This window comes from Fusarium musae, chromosome 5 (genome assembly GCF_019915245.1).
Source record: "Fusarium musae strain F31 chromosome 5, whole genome shotgun sequence".
Taxonomy (NCBI): Eukaryota; Fungi; Ascomycota; class Sordariomycetes; order Hypocreales; family Nectriaceae; genus Fusarium; species Fusarium musae.
In genome coordinates this window covers 3,527,249-3,542,563 of record NC_058391.1, presented here as the reverse complement: position 1 = coordinate 3,542,563, position 15,315 = coordinate 3,527,249, and the positions used below count along the sequence as shown (strand labels likewise).

The following is a 15,315-nucleotide window of genomic DNA, read 5'->3' as shown; positions in this document are numbered from 1 at the left end:
TGAGCAACCTGCTTGAGATGATGAGACAAATTCTGCAGCATCAACTCAATGAAACAAGGCAAATGGTTCGATACATGCATGATTGAGACTCGTGACAACTTGCAGCGTCTCTGTTGATCAGTGGTCGCATGAACCGTCCGTCTTCATTGGTGAATGCCAACTTTGACTTCCAAAAGTGAGCACCCGTTAATGCCGTGCATATGCAAGCTTGCACAGACTTATCCACAGCGGGTGCTTGGAGGAGTCGTTGGGGCACGACATGGACATGCACGCGAGGACTGATCGAGTTCCTGTGGCTTAGTTATTGCAATCATTCCAAAAATAAAAACAAAAGTGTCTATTCTGGGATTCGAATACGCGAGCGTTGTGAACGTTGGACTCGATGCTCTTTTTTCTGCTTGACATCTTGGCTTGACATCGCAACTGGACAAAAGCTAAGGTAGTTCAAAACACTGAGCAAACATTGAACGCATCGCAGATCCTCTGAACCACAACTTCTTATGCAGATTCCTCTATACACTGAAGCTTGCGAATGAGAATTATCATCTCTTGACTTAGGCGACAGCTTTTATGTTATTAAATCGACGCTTCAAGTGTAAAACTGCAAAACCAATCTCTCTTCAGGGTAGCTTCGCCAGTGGATAAACGCGCCGCGCCGCGCTAGCGTCCGGATCTGGGAAAAGAGGCCCTGAGAGACTTGTAGAGGTCATCACGCCGTTCAAATGCTCAATGTCAGTCGGGTTTGGAAATGTATGATAAAAAAAAAAATAGATAAAGAGAAATCGGGTTCTGTGCCCATTCAATTGCTATATACTCTTCATTGCTCGACATCGAGGTGAGTAGATCAATGATAATAATTACAAGAAAAGTTCAACCGCGTCACGTCGCGTCGCGTTGCCATTTAACTGCAACCAACGCTCTTTACTGGACATAGCGACGAACACGGCTGTTTGAGCCAATGCACTGCGAGTAGTAATCGTTCATCTTCTTGCAAGAAGTTCCAGAGGGGCACGTGGTAGCACCAGTCCAGTTCTTGCCTCCGCATTGACCGTACATCTGAGCAGTGGAACCAGTGGACGAGGAGGACTCGGCGGCGGCCTCGGAGGTCTCTCCCTCATCACAATCTCCGGTGGCAACTGGCTTCGCCTCGGCCTTGGGCTCCTCGTCACACTCATCGTTGGATGAAGATGTCTGCTTGGAAGGAGTCGCAGATGCAGTGGTGTCAGCAGCAGCTTCAATCTCATCGTAACAGTCTCCGGTGGCAGCGGGCTTCGCCTCAGCCTTGGGCTCCTCGTCACACTCGTCGCTAGATGAGGATGTCTGCTTGGAAGGAGCCGCGGATGCAGCGGGCTTCTGCTCTGTCTCGGAAGAGCTGTCAGCAGCAGCCTCAATCTCATCGTCGCAGTCGCCGGGAGCAACGGGCTTCTCCTCAGTCTTGGAAGGGGTAGCGTCCGTTTCCTCCTCGCAGTCTTCGGAAGCGACAGGCTTGACCTCAGCGTTCTCAACAGGCTCAGTCTCGGTCTCCTTTTGCTCGTTCACAGCCTCAGGAGTAGTCTCAGGAGCAGTCTCGGGGGTGCTCTCGGGAGTGGTCTCAGGTGTAGTGGGAGTGGTCTCGGTAGCATCATTGCCAGACTCGGGGCTTTGAGATGGGGCGGAGTCAGAGCCAGATCCGGAGTTGGAGCTGGAACCAACGTTGGCTGGTCCAACGCTACCAAGGACAAGAGCAGTGACTTCGCTGGCAGAGACGGGGGCGATGATGTTGTCCTTGTTCTTGGCGACAGCGTTAAGGCCGCTCTCACCCTTCAGAGAGGGAAGATCACCGCTGCTGGTAGCAGAGTTGGGCTCGCAAGCACGGCCAAGAGCGGACTGACAAGCAGAAGCGCTGCTCTCATCAGCGACGAACAGAGTGCTGACGGAAGCAGCCTCCTTGGTGATAGGAGTGTCAACACCATCAAAGACGTTGCCCTCGATGATGGCGTTGGCTCCCTGGTAGGCATCAAAGGCATGGCCCTTCATGTTCTGGAAGTAGTTGTTGGTAGCGTGGAAGTAACCGTTGGTGCCAGGCTCACCAAGCTTGGGAGCTCGGCCAGCAACATCGTGGAAGTGGTTGCGGTCAAGAGTGACCTGGTCGCCCTCACCGTAGAACATCATGGTCCAGTAGTGGTTGCCGTTGCAAGAAGCGGAAGTGTCGGTGACACCGTCGAATTCGGAGTTGGAGATGGTGAGGCGGGAGCCATCGTAGTGGGAGACGATAAACATACGGCCGACCTTGGAGAACTTGCAGTGATCGATCCAGACACCATCGTTGAGACCCTTGAGCTCGAGAGCGTCACCACCCCATACGACACCGGGGTTGATGTCGGTGAACTCAATGCCCTGGACAATAACGTTCTTGGATCCCTTCTTGATCGACAGACCCTTGCCCTTGAGAACAGCCTTTCCGTTACCGATGATACTCTTGTTGCTGCCAACGGGAAGGGGCTCAGGACCAGCAGCGTCGTAGGTGATGGAGCTAACAGCGACATTGTCATCACCACCGCAAGAAAGATCACCGAGGTAAAGCTGACCACCATTGCTGGCACTGCAACTCTTGCGATCACAACCAGCACCAGTCTTGACATCTCCAGTAAAGTCAAACTCCTTGTTGAGGTAGATAACACGAGGCGTGTCATCAGCGAGAAGCGTAGCAAGTTCCTCGGCAGAAGAAGGCGTAACAGCCTCTCCCTCACCACCAGTGACACCAGCAGCAAAACCGTAAGCCTTGCCCGAAACACTCTGAGCAGAAGCTGTGGCAGCAGCAGCCAAGATGGCAGTGATACTTTGCAGACGCATATTGAATAGAGAAATGAATGACAAGCCGTGAAAAAGGAATAAACGAATGACTTAGGCCGGCCTAAGATGGAATGAATGAATGAGAGCAAAATGAAGGAAAGTGAAGAGCAGTACCAAGAAGTGAGAGAAAGCAATCATACTTGACGATGTTACTCCCTTTTAGATGTCTTGTTGCTGAAAACGGGCTAGGCCGAGATGGTATGTTGAGCCGATTGTCCGACACGAAGTGTCTCATGCCCATGTTGTAGTGACCCAAATGGCTGGCGCCAAGATGATCTTGAAACGGCGACGGAAAAATTATGCTTATTACCCAAGCTTATTTGGGAAGATGTTTAGTTTCGAGGTCTGTGTTTTATTCGTGGAATAGGCTATATAAACACTAATTAGACAATTGACACTTACCTTCATTTCATAGCAAGAACTCCATTACCAAATTGAACAAAATGTTTTAAGAGATTGCTTGACTGAAGACCGTTCCATCGATGACTTCGGATCCGGAGCGAGAATACGCGCTTCTTGACCGTTTTTGAGCCTTATTGGCTCACTTACGTTGTTCAGCTCCGCGAAACCCTAGCTTGAGGGTGGACCTGTTTGTGCCAAGGATTCTGTTTGTATCAGGTGTATGGCACAGCAATTCCTGGCCTGAATTGCGGATCATGTTTCTGCAAGTCGAGATGAATTTTCCGTTTATTGGGGAGTTAGGCGAGCCAATGTCATCTCTCTTTGTTTCAACAATGAACAATACCAGGGGTGTAAAGGGTAATTATGCTTGTCAGAATAAATGACGTGAAGGACATATGTTCGATGTGACGTGCTGATATGATCGACAAACTTATTTATCACCCGGATGAGGGTTTCATTCCAAGTCATAGGGCTACGATAAGTGCAAGGATATAACGAACCAGATGATATCGACTCACTCTTATTACAACGTTCACCCACAACGACTTGATCATAGATTATTATACATACTTGAACGCGCTGATAATATTGTATTTGAGCGATTAGCCATAGCGTCTGTCACGAAAGTCATATGTACGGCAATATAGATAGACTTGATAAGGCGGGCAAGATTAGATCTCGTTACACAGCCCAGCTCCGTTCTTGCTTCTTGCCTCTTAGGTTGCAGTTTCTTGTGGACTGCATCACATATAAGTATGTGTGCTGGGGAGCTAATTGCACTGAAGTAAGCTTAAGCATGAGGCTAAGAGACTTTCCATTGTCCGTGACGAACATGAAGTGAGGCTAGTTGATGTGGGCCATTCGGTGTAGATAAGGGAGATGAGATAAGATAAGACATCAGATTTCCCGACAGCATCCATCAAAAAGAAACAGATGAAATTGTACCTGAACAGATGTCACAAGTGAATCTAAGCTTACTTTTCCGAAAAAGTTTTTCGTAATGACTGCAGGAACCGGCTAAGCCAATCATGGAACTTCAAAAGTCGATAGCGAATTTTAATCGACATCCTTTAGGCGAGGACTCACGCGACTCATTCAACCTCAGCCCTGAAAATCAAGGCTTAAACCTAAATGACAAGATAATCTATAAGGCGCAACTTCCGATAGGTTGCCCTCAGAAATGGAGACAGTCTTCGGTTCCCGCGGCGTGAGTCTTTGACGAATTTGGGTATAGTTCGAGATCGGTTAGAGTGAGTGGCGGACTATCGCCTGGAAAACTGTTACCCGGAGTCTGTGCGTCTCCTTTACGCTTTATACAGAAAACAGAAAGCCAGGAACCAGACTTGATAGCAGCGGCGTATAATAAAGACCGACCCTGTATCTGCAGTTATACCCGTTAAAGATTCTCAACTCGCTTGGCGTGCAGTGCCCTTGCATGACTTCGACCCACTCGAAATGACTGCTGTACCAACGGTTGAGCCTCGCGGGCTCGGTTTGGCTCAACTCATTACCTCTATCATCTTTGGTATTCTTACTACCGTTGTTGTATTTCTGCGGACGTTTATCCGCGTCAAGAACCGTGTTTTTGGAGCTGATGATATGTTGATGGTTATTGGATATGTTGGTTTCACCACCGGAATCTCTACAGTAACTGTGTAGCTAATATCCAGTCGCAAGATTTTGTTTATGATACTTGTCGGTGTATGCTCTCAAGGTGCCTACTATGGAGCAGGTCAACGAGACGCCGTTCTTCCCGAGGGTATTTACCCTCATGGAAAGTTTGTATGCCATCCCTACCTTGTCCCCCCCATCTCCTTGTATCTGGCTAACGAACTGGCGTTCAGTATGTCTGGCTCTTCCAAATATTCTACTGCGCATCCCTCGTCTTCATAAAAGCCTCTATTTGCGACGCCCTACTAAGAATCGCAGTCATACCATGGCATAGAGTTGTTGCATGGATGACCCTTGCCATGGCTGTCATTTGCGCCATGATTGTCTTCATCGGTCTCTTCGTGCTTTGCAAGCCATTGTCAGCGACTTGGAATGGTGACGGAAAATGCTCACCACCTTCGGTTTTGGCCATTCTGGCTTGTTTTGTCTCGGCCTCATCGATATTGACTGACATTATCTGTGCAGCACTACCAGCGTTGATGTTGTACAAAGCGCAGATGAAATTAGCGACAAAGGTTTCCATCAGTATGGTGCTTGGGCTTGGTGCTCTGTAAGTCAAACTTCTGCGACATATGTTCGTTTTACTAACTGGTGTAGTGCTTCGGTTGCTACAACTATCCGAATGCCGTTTGTCCTGTTTTACTTCCACCCTAATCCGGACTATCTTTGTGAGTTATTCCTGTCACTGAAACAATTCAACCTATATGTCTCTGACAAGGCCCAAGATCGGCATTGCCACGTCGCTCTGTGGAGTACCATCGAAGCAGGAATCGGTATCATAGCTGGTTCTCTCCCTTCTTTGAGGAAGTTTGTCAAACGCTGGATTACATTTGACAGCTCAGCTCGCCAATATTCGCCCCCGAAGCTATACGGAGGTGGATCACGTGGGTTGGGGATCACCAGTCATATCGCTACCGCAAACCGTGTGAAAGGATACAACATATCACGAGACGTGGGGAATGACGGCAAGGATCACTGGGATGGCCTTGATGATGGCTCATCTAGGAAAGGAATTATGGTTACTGTGGACGTGGAGATGCACACATTGCAGAACAATGCGGAATCGATAGGATCGGCCCGATCTCGTGTCTCGGATGAGACATATGCGAGACCAGCTTAGTATAGTCACGGTCGAGTTGGGAATGCCCTATACTGGCAATATGTTATATTTCTTCATTCTCATAACACCAATACTTTGCTTAACCTAATAATACACCATCATAAATGTTTATATGTGCTGTAGTGTATCGATGACTAAGGATCACGGGTGTCATGTGCGATGTCATGCTGTGACTCATCAGCCCTCTTCTCAGCTTCAAACCTGATCTGAGTCTTGACGCCTACTAAAGTGCTTCTCTAATCATAGGTTTTGGGACACTCACACCATGGAATCCACGGAGGGAGCTCATTGCGTCCAATCTAAGGACATACCGGACCAGGCAAGTCGGAAGGAAATTAAGGTTTTGCAAGGCTGACGTTCACCTCAGCTCTGGTCTCGTCTCTTTCGAACAAGACAAGACGGCGCCCCCATTATAGTGATGACTTGCGGAATTGCTGGTAAGCCAGACGAACCATTCAACTACTTCAATACACAGATACGGCCGCTGATCAACAAGAACAGGCGCTGGAAAGTCAACTCTCGCCAAAGCTATTGTGACTCAACTTCCAAACTTTAAGCGACTTTCGAATGACCAGATCATCTACGAGTCTCACGGTCTTTACAAAATTGACTACCCCGCAGATCAGTATGAAACATACCAGGAAGAAGCAAGCCAGAAGCTTATCGCAGAGCTTGAACGTATCCTGCAAGACAAGTTCAACGATGTAGTACTAGACTTATCGTTCTATGATAAAGAGTACCGCGATGAGTACAAAGATATTATTGAACGTAACGGCGGTCGTTGGGTGCTGGTATACCTTAATGCTAGCCGAGATCTTCTGTGGAGCCGGATTCAACAACGAAGAGCCGAGAGGGACTCATTAGACGCGAAGGATCCTGAGAGAAATGGTGACTCAGCTTTTGATATCGACGATAAGACATTTGATATGTATTTGTGCGGGTTTGAGCCACCAAATGGCGAAGGAGAAATCGACATAAAGGTAGAATGATGTTGGAGGCTCCCATGAAGCATGCCCATGATGATGAAGTCGGCTTCCCTCATCCGCATCTACCCTCTAAAGCTAACTGTGGCTTGACAGTGGAGCTTCAACTCGCAGTGCAGTTCACAGTGGGATGGCTTTCGACATTATGCCTACCAAAATGAAGCAGTAGGTCCACCGAAGCATTCCCTACGCCAAGGCTGACAGCACAGTCGTTGGAAGTCTGGCCCTGTAAAGATCTGGAATGGCACTTGCATGAGTGGCCTTTGGCGGGCTGGGGTATGCCCATCGGAGAACTATTTTACCTGGAAGAACTTGCCAAGACATGTAAGAGACTAGGGAGATATATTTTCTTCATGTCAAGTTCGCCGATGCACGCGAGTCTATTCTTCAACAGCCGTGTTCGAAGCTGCTCACTTTGGATAGGTACCTGGGGTTGGCAATCAACCTTATCTTGTGCCAAGCCAGCCCAGACTGACAGAAAGGGCGTGTTGCGTCAGATCATCTGATTGGATGTCATAGCAATTCATTGGGCATAGGGTAGTTAGTGGGCACAGGTCACTGGGCTGTGCATTGTGGACCCTTGGGCTAGGCAGTCAGCCCTGTAAGTTGCAAGGATCAATGGAGAGGTCGGCCGAAAACTTGCTGGAAAACTGCGTATCCATCTAGAAGGCCGTTCGGTCGGAAAAGGGTAGCATTAAAGATAAAACAATTCAATTCAATTGGCTTGCGATCCGCCCTAAATCAATCTCTAGGTTCTTTCTACTAGAATAAGCTTATAGCTATAAATCTTAACTATAAATAACACTTTAAGCCTATAACTTAGATATTAATACTATAATAATTAACTAATAGCTATAATAAAATACTAATATTATTAAAACTTAAAAAATAACTTATTTTCTTATTATTATAAGCTATAAAAAGCTTTAATATATTTCTTAAAATAACTAAATATAAGATAATAATAAAATAATATAATAATACTTAAATAAAAGCTTATTTATATAATAAATCTAAATAAATTTTAATAATAATATATTAATAAAATTCCCTTTAACTTTAATAATATTAAGGATTATTAATAGATTTTTTAAAAAAAAAATAGCTTTAAAGCTATTAAAAATAAAAAAAATAAAATTTTTAAAACTATTAAATTTAAAAAATAAAATAAACTTTTAAATAATTTTATTTAATAATTAGTTATTTTTAATATATATATTTTTACTTATATTATTTAAAGACTTTTTTAAAAAATTAAAAAAGCTATTAAGTAAAAAAAAAAGATATTAAAAGCCTTTTTTAATAATAAAGCTAGATATAAAAAGACTATAAATATTATAGACTAGCTTTTTAGCTATAATTAAAAGATATTAATATAAATATATTATTAAACTTAAAAAAAAAAAAAAAAAAAAAAAAAAAAAAAAAAAAAAAAAAAAAAAAAAGAAAAGGAATTTCTTTTAAAAATTTTTTTTAAATACTTTTAATTTTAGCTTAAATTTATTTTAAATTTAAAAGTTATTTAATCTTATAAAAGCTTAAGCTAAAGCCTAAGCCTTTAATATACTTTTCTCTTTTTCTTTATAATTTATTTAGTATTTCTTAAAGAAATTAAAATTTTAATTTAAATTTATATAAAATACTTTATAAAACTTTTTTAATTTTAATTTAAATTTAAATATAAGCTAAATATTTATTTTTTTAAATTTATTTATTTATTATATTATATATAAAAAGAGTTTTATTTATTATTTAATTAATACTTATAATTCTTTTTACTTTATAATAACTTAAATTTTTTATTTAATTTTATTTTTTTTTTTTTTTTTTTAAATTATAATATTATAAGTTTAATATATTACTTATTTTTACTTATTTTTCTTTTCTTTTTATTTTATTAATAATTTTTATAAAAAGCTTTATTTTTTTATTTTATATATTTTTTTTTTTAAAATTCTTTTTTTTTTAAAATTTATTTTAATTTAAGCTATATTTAAGTTATATTTTAGCTTTTATTAATTTTAATTATAGCTTTATATTTTTTATAAATACTTTATTTTCTATTTTAAGTTCTTTATTATAATTATTATTACTATTCTTTTAAGTAATAAAAGTAATAAAAAGCTTTAATATTTTTTTTTTAGCTTTTAAGTTATTAGTTATTACTTTTATAAAAAGGATTTTAAAAATAAAAACTTTATATTCCTTTTAATTATTTTATTTTTATATAAATAATATATTAATTACTTATTAAATTATAGCTATATTATTAATTATATCTTTAATAAATACTTTATTTATATTTTATATATTAAAGTTAAATCTAATTATATATAATATAATAATCTATTTATAATAAACCTAGGTTTATATTAGCTTTTTTAAAAAATTTAAAATACTATTAAAAACTATATTTATATTATTAATAAAAAAATAACTTTAAATAAGTATATTATTACTTAATATAGCTTTTTTATTAAAAAAGGTTATAAAAAGCTTAAATTTTAAGGTTATTTTATAAGCTTTATTTAATAGCTTTACTATTTCTTTAATATAAACTATAATTTCTAAACCTTAAGCTAAGCTATATATATTTATAATAATCCCTTATATATACTTAAGTTTACTATTACTTTTATTTATTTTATATAACTTTAATTTAATAATAGCTCTTTTTTTTTTACTTTTTTTAATTTAAGTAATACTTTAACTAATTTTAAGCCTATTATTATTAATATATAGTTTTTTTTAAATATATAAAAGAATTCTTAAGCTATTTACTAAGCCTTAAAAGCTTAAGTAAGTAATACTTAAGCTTTTATAAAAACTATTATTAATTTTAAAAATATATTTACTTTAATTTATATTTTAACTTATATTTTTAATTACTTTTTAACTTTTTTAAATTAGTATTATTATAGTAATACTTTAAAAAGTCTTTTTAAATAATATTATAATAAGTTTTAATTTTCTTTTTTTTTTATTACTTTTTAATATTTCTTTTTTTTAAATATAATCTTTTTCTTTTAAATCTTAGTTAAGATCTTAAAAAGGTTTAAAGAATTTAAAAAATTCTTTAATCTTTTTCCTTTTCTTATATATTATAGTAAATATTACTATTTTTATAATTCTAGTACTTATATTAATAATAATTATAATAATAATAATAAAAATCTTAATAATAATAATAATAAAGTTAATAAAGATCTTAATAATAATAAAAATAAAACTAATAAAAATCTTAATAATAATAAAAATAAAACTAATAAAGATCTTAATAATAAAAAAAATACTAATATTAATACTTAAAGGTATTTTAATTTAAATTCTTTTATATTTTAAATAAGTAAAAGCTAAATTTAAGTTAAATTTAGCTTAAGTTTTTATAATATATAATTCTTTTTATTATTATTATTATATTTATTATAACTTATTATATACTATTAAATCTTCTTATTTTTTTTTATATTTTATAAATATTTTAATATTTATTATATTTTTTAATAGTTCTTAAGTAAAAGTTAGCTACTTTTTTTACTTAATAAATATATCTTTATTTCCTTTTATTTCTTTTATATTCTTTATTACTAATACCTCTTTTATTATATATTTTTTTATTAGTTTTTAATTATCTTTTTATAATATTAATTTTAATTTAAGTCTAATTTTTTATAGTAATTAAAATAAAAAAAAGTCTTTTATTACTTTTTTTATAAAATTAATATAAAAAATATTATAAATACTTTAAAAAATATTTAATTTAATTATTAATAAAAATAGAATTTCTTTAACTTTATATTTTACTATAATTTAATTTAGTTTTTTATAAAATCTATTTATCTTAAAGTTTTATAAATTTAATTATATTATATTATTAATCTTAAACTATTTTACTAACTATTATTTTTTATTATATACTTTTTAATATTATTATTAAATATAAATATATATAATTTATATTACTTTTAGCTTTTTTTAAAATTATATTATAAATTATATTACTTTTTTTTTATTTAATATTTTACTTTTAATATATTTATTAATATATTAAATAGCTTTTATTTTATATTTATAAAGTAAGTAATTTAAGTTAAATCTAATTATTAATAAAACCTTATTATTAAATAATACTTATATTATAGCTAAGTAAATAAGCTAATTAAATTAATAAAAAGCTATAAAAAATTATAATATTAATTATATCTTTTAATTTATTTATTTTATTTTTTTATTAATTTAAAAGTAATATATTATAAAAAAGTATTATTATATACTTATAAGTTTATAAAGTATTTTCTAAAACTTATTTAATTAATTTAAGCTTTTATTTAAAATTATATTTTTAAAGAATCTATAAAACCTTTATTAATAGTCTTAAAACCTTTAAGTATATACTTTAATTAATATAATTATTATTACTTTAAGCTAGATTAGCTTTAATAATCTATTAATAATAACTATAAAAAAAGTAAAGTTAGCTTTAATTTAAGCTAGTAATTTAATTATAAAGTTAATTAATAATATTAATTAATATTTATTTAAAATAGGTAATTACTATAAAAAGCTTTAATATTATTATTTATTTTTATAAGTATTATTATAGTAATAGTTTTTATAAAATTTATATATATCTTAAAATATACTATTTTAATAATAATCTTTATATAAAGCCTAAAAAGTACTATTTTTTTTTAAGTAATTTTATATAAGTAACTTATAAACTTATTAAATAACTATAGTAATTAATAGTTTTTATATAAATAATTAAATTTAGTTTTTATATAATAATACTTTTTATTTATTAATATTATAATTTTAAATTTACTTTTTTATTTTTACTTTTTTAAAAAAATACTATTCTTTTTTAATATAATATTTAATTAAATAATATATAAACTTAAGCTTTATATTAATTAATCTTAAAGTTTTTATAATATTATACTTATAAAAATCTTTTTCCTTTTTAATAAAGTCTTAACTAAAGTTTCCTTTTTATTAATTTATATCTTAACTAAATCTAAAATAAAGTTTTTAAATCCTTTAAGTAAAGTTTTAATTAAAATTCTTTTTTTATTAGCTTATATTTTAGCTAAATTTAAACTAAAGTTTTTTAATAAATATATTACTATTAATAATATCTTTATAAATCTTATAACTTAATTAACTTATTTTACTATTTTTTAATAATCTTAATTTTATTAAAATAATATATTAAATTAAAAAGCTTTTTTTTTTAATTAATAATAAAGCTTATAATTATAGTAAAATAGTAAATTTACTTATTATATTTACTATTTTAAGATCTTTTATATTATTATAAAGTATTTAAAATTTTTATAATTTATTAAAATTATAAATAGCCTTTAAACCTTTTATAGCTTTACTAATTATACTTTAAAGTAATTAATTATTACTAATAGCTTTTTATTATAGATTATATAATTTTATTATATTAAGCTTAGTAATATTAAGTAATATATAATTAAATATAAAATATTTTTTTTATTTTCTTATAATAAGTAGCTTTTTAAAGCCTCTTTAAAGCTATTAGCTTTTACTATAATCTTCTTATCTAGCCTTTATTATACTAAAATAAGACTTATTATAAAAAGCTCTTTTAATTTATTAAAAGCTATAAATTAATTTAACTTTTATTAAAAAAAGACTCTTTTTTTTATTAAGTAATTAAAAGAAATAGCTAGCTTAATAAAATCTTTAATAAAGTTATAATAAAAATTAATAAACTTTAAAAAGCTTTTAACTCCTTTTAACTATATTAAGGGTTTTTATAATTAAATTACCTTTACTTTTTCTAAGTTTAGTTAAATAAAAACTCTAGCTTTTATAATATATCTTAAGTATTTTATTTTATTTATTATAAACTTATACTTTTTAAAGTTAAGGTTTAACCTAGCTATTTATAGTTTATATAATATTTCTTTTACTTTTTTTATATAATTATTTTTAAATCCTTTAAAGTAAATTAAAATATTATTTAAATATATTATTATATAATTACTTAAAGATTAATTTAAAGCCTTATTTATATATTATTAAAAAGTTATTTAAGTACTTACTAACTTAAATAGTATTACTAGTTACTTAAAAAGCTTAAATTAAATATAAAATACTATAAAATACTTTTTACTTTTTATAATTTATATCTTATAAAAAGCTATTTATATATCTAGTTTTATTAATTATTAAGCTTTAACTAGTAACTTTAATATTTCCTTAATTAAAAAAAGTAAATAGTAATTTTATTAAATTACTTTATTTAAAGCTTTATAATTTATATAAAAATACTATCTTTTTTTAAGTTTCTTTATTAAAAGTATTAGTATTATTATAAATAAAAAGCTAATATAAATCTAGCTTTTATTTATTAAGTTAATAATCTAATATTTTACTTTTAATAAATAGTCTTATAATATATTATAAAATAGTTTTTATAAAAGCTTTAATTTAAACTTATTTAGGCCTTATTTTAGCTTAATATAATAATTTAATTTCTTTTAATAAAAAAAAAGTAAAAATACCTTAGCTAAATTAAAAAGATTTTAAAAACTATTAAGCTTTAATAGTAATTTAAATTAATCCTTATTTAGCCTAAAGCCTAGCTTTTTTTTTTTAAAAAGCTTAGATTTTTAAAATATAAGTAATTTCCTTAAAGTTAATAACTATTAATATATCTTATATATCCCCTTTTTATACTTAATATTATATTATATTAATAAATACTAAGCTAATTATTACTATTATTATATTTTTTAATATTACTTACTTATTACTACTTATAATAAGCTTACTTACTACTTTAATTACTATCTCTTTTTTATTTATATAAATATATATATTATAATATATTATTTATAATAATTTAAAGATTATATCTCTTACTAGGCTTAAGATAATATAAAATATAGCCTAGCTTTTTTATTTATTTATATTAATAGTTTTTTAAGTAACTTATATTATAAAAGTAATTAACTTTTTAAAAGTTTACCTCTTTTTAATTACTTTTATTACTATTTTAACTTTTTATCTTTTTAATAAATTTATAATTTCTATATTTAAGTATTATATTATATACTTATTAATTACTTTATAGTAATTATAACTTATATTAATTTATATATTAAAAAACTTTAGTAAATTAAATAAGACTAATATTAATAAAAGTAATTTATTTATTACTTTATTAATTTCTTATTAGTCTTTTTTAATTATTATTATATAAATATATATAAGTCTTTTATACCTTACCTTTAACTCTTATATAAGATTTTTTATAAAAGTAATTAATTTTCTAAGCCTAATATCTTTTTACTTAACTTATTATCTCCTTTACCTATTATTATATTATAAATATATCTATCTATTTATTAAAGTTATAAAAAGTAATTAAAATAATAGTCTTATACTTAATAAGCTATATTATTATAGTAAAAATATTATTACTTTTATTTTTAATCTTTAAAAATATTTATTAAAACTTACTAAGCTTTTTATTATTTCTAGGCCTAGATTTAAGTTAACTTTACCTAGCTTTTAAATATATCTTATTAAGCTAAAGTTATATTAATACTAGTTATTAAAAAGTTACTTTTACTATTTTTTATTAAAAGTAAAATAAATATAATATATATATTAAATTTATAAAACTTTTCCTTTAACTATTATAATTTAATATTTATAATAATATTATAATAATACTTAATAATTACTTTAAAGTTATTTTAAAAAATACTATAGCTAATACTATAATTTTATATAATATAGTTTAATATATATTAAAAGTAAATTAACTTTATATTATTATTTTAATTAAAGCCTTTTACTATTACTAGTTTTTAGCTAAAGTAAATAAAAAATTTTATAAATAGCTTATTATTATATTAGTAAATCTATTTTAGCTTAATTTATATAATCTCTTACTTATACTAGTCTTTATATATACTTTTTAAGTAAATTAAAAATATAATAAAGTTAAAGCCTTTTTATTTTTCTATTTTAAAAAATAATTTAATTATATAAAGTACTTTACTTTTTAAGTTTATAAAGATATATATTTATATATCTTTATTATCTTTAATTTTTATTACTTAAATAACTAATATATATTTTATTACTATCTTTTAAAATAGCTATATAATCCTATTATTATTAAACTTAAAAATAGTTAGTAATTATTATTAATATATTAATTTTAGCCTAGCTTTTATTATACTTAAAGCTAAAGTTAATTAAAGTATAGCTTAAATACTTAAGAGTTATAATAATACTATTTTAGTATTAAGTTACTTT

The 15,315-nt window shown here is 30.0% G+C and overlaps 3 protein-coding genes across 3 annotated transcripts; 2 read left to right on the top strand and 1 right to left on the bottom strand.

Moving 5' to 3' along the window:
• Positions 1-921: 921 nt before the first annotated feature.
• J7337_007540 (uncharacterized protein) lies at positions 922-2,832 on the bottom strand (the record flags this gene model as incomplete). The annotated part of the gene is made up of 1 exon (XM_044825187.1): positions 922-2,832. The coding sequence occupies one exon, from the start codon at positions 2,830-2,832 to the stop codon at positions 922-924; it is 1,911 nt and encodes a 636-aa protein (XP_044680844.1).
• A 2,570-nt stretch (positions 2,833-5,402) lies between these two features.
• On the top strand, positions 5,403-6,025 carry J7337_007539 (uncharacterized protein; the record flags this gene model as incomplete). Its single annotated transcript, XM_044825186.1, has 3 exons — positions 5,403-5,455; positions 5,503-5,573; positions 5,631-6,025. 3 exons carry the CDS (start codon positions 5,403-5,405, stop codon positions 6,023-6,025), a joined length of 519 nt encoding a protein of 172 aa, XP_044680843.1.
• Positions 6,026-6,443: 418 nt separating this feature from the next.
• Positions 6,444-7,014, top strand: J7337_007538 (uncharacterized protein; the record flags this gene model as incomplete). Its single annotated transcript, XM_044825185.1, has 2 exons — positions 6,444-6,462; positions 6,527-7,014. The coding sequence occupies 2 exons, from the start codon at positions 6,444-6,446 to the stop codon at positions 7,012-7,014; spliced, it is 507 nt and encodes a 168-aa protein (XP_044680842.1).
• Between the last annotated feature and the right edge of the window lie 8,301 nt (positions 7,015-15,315).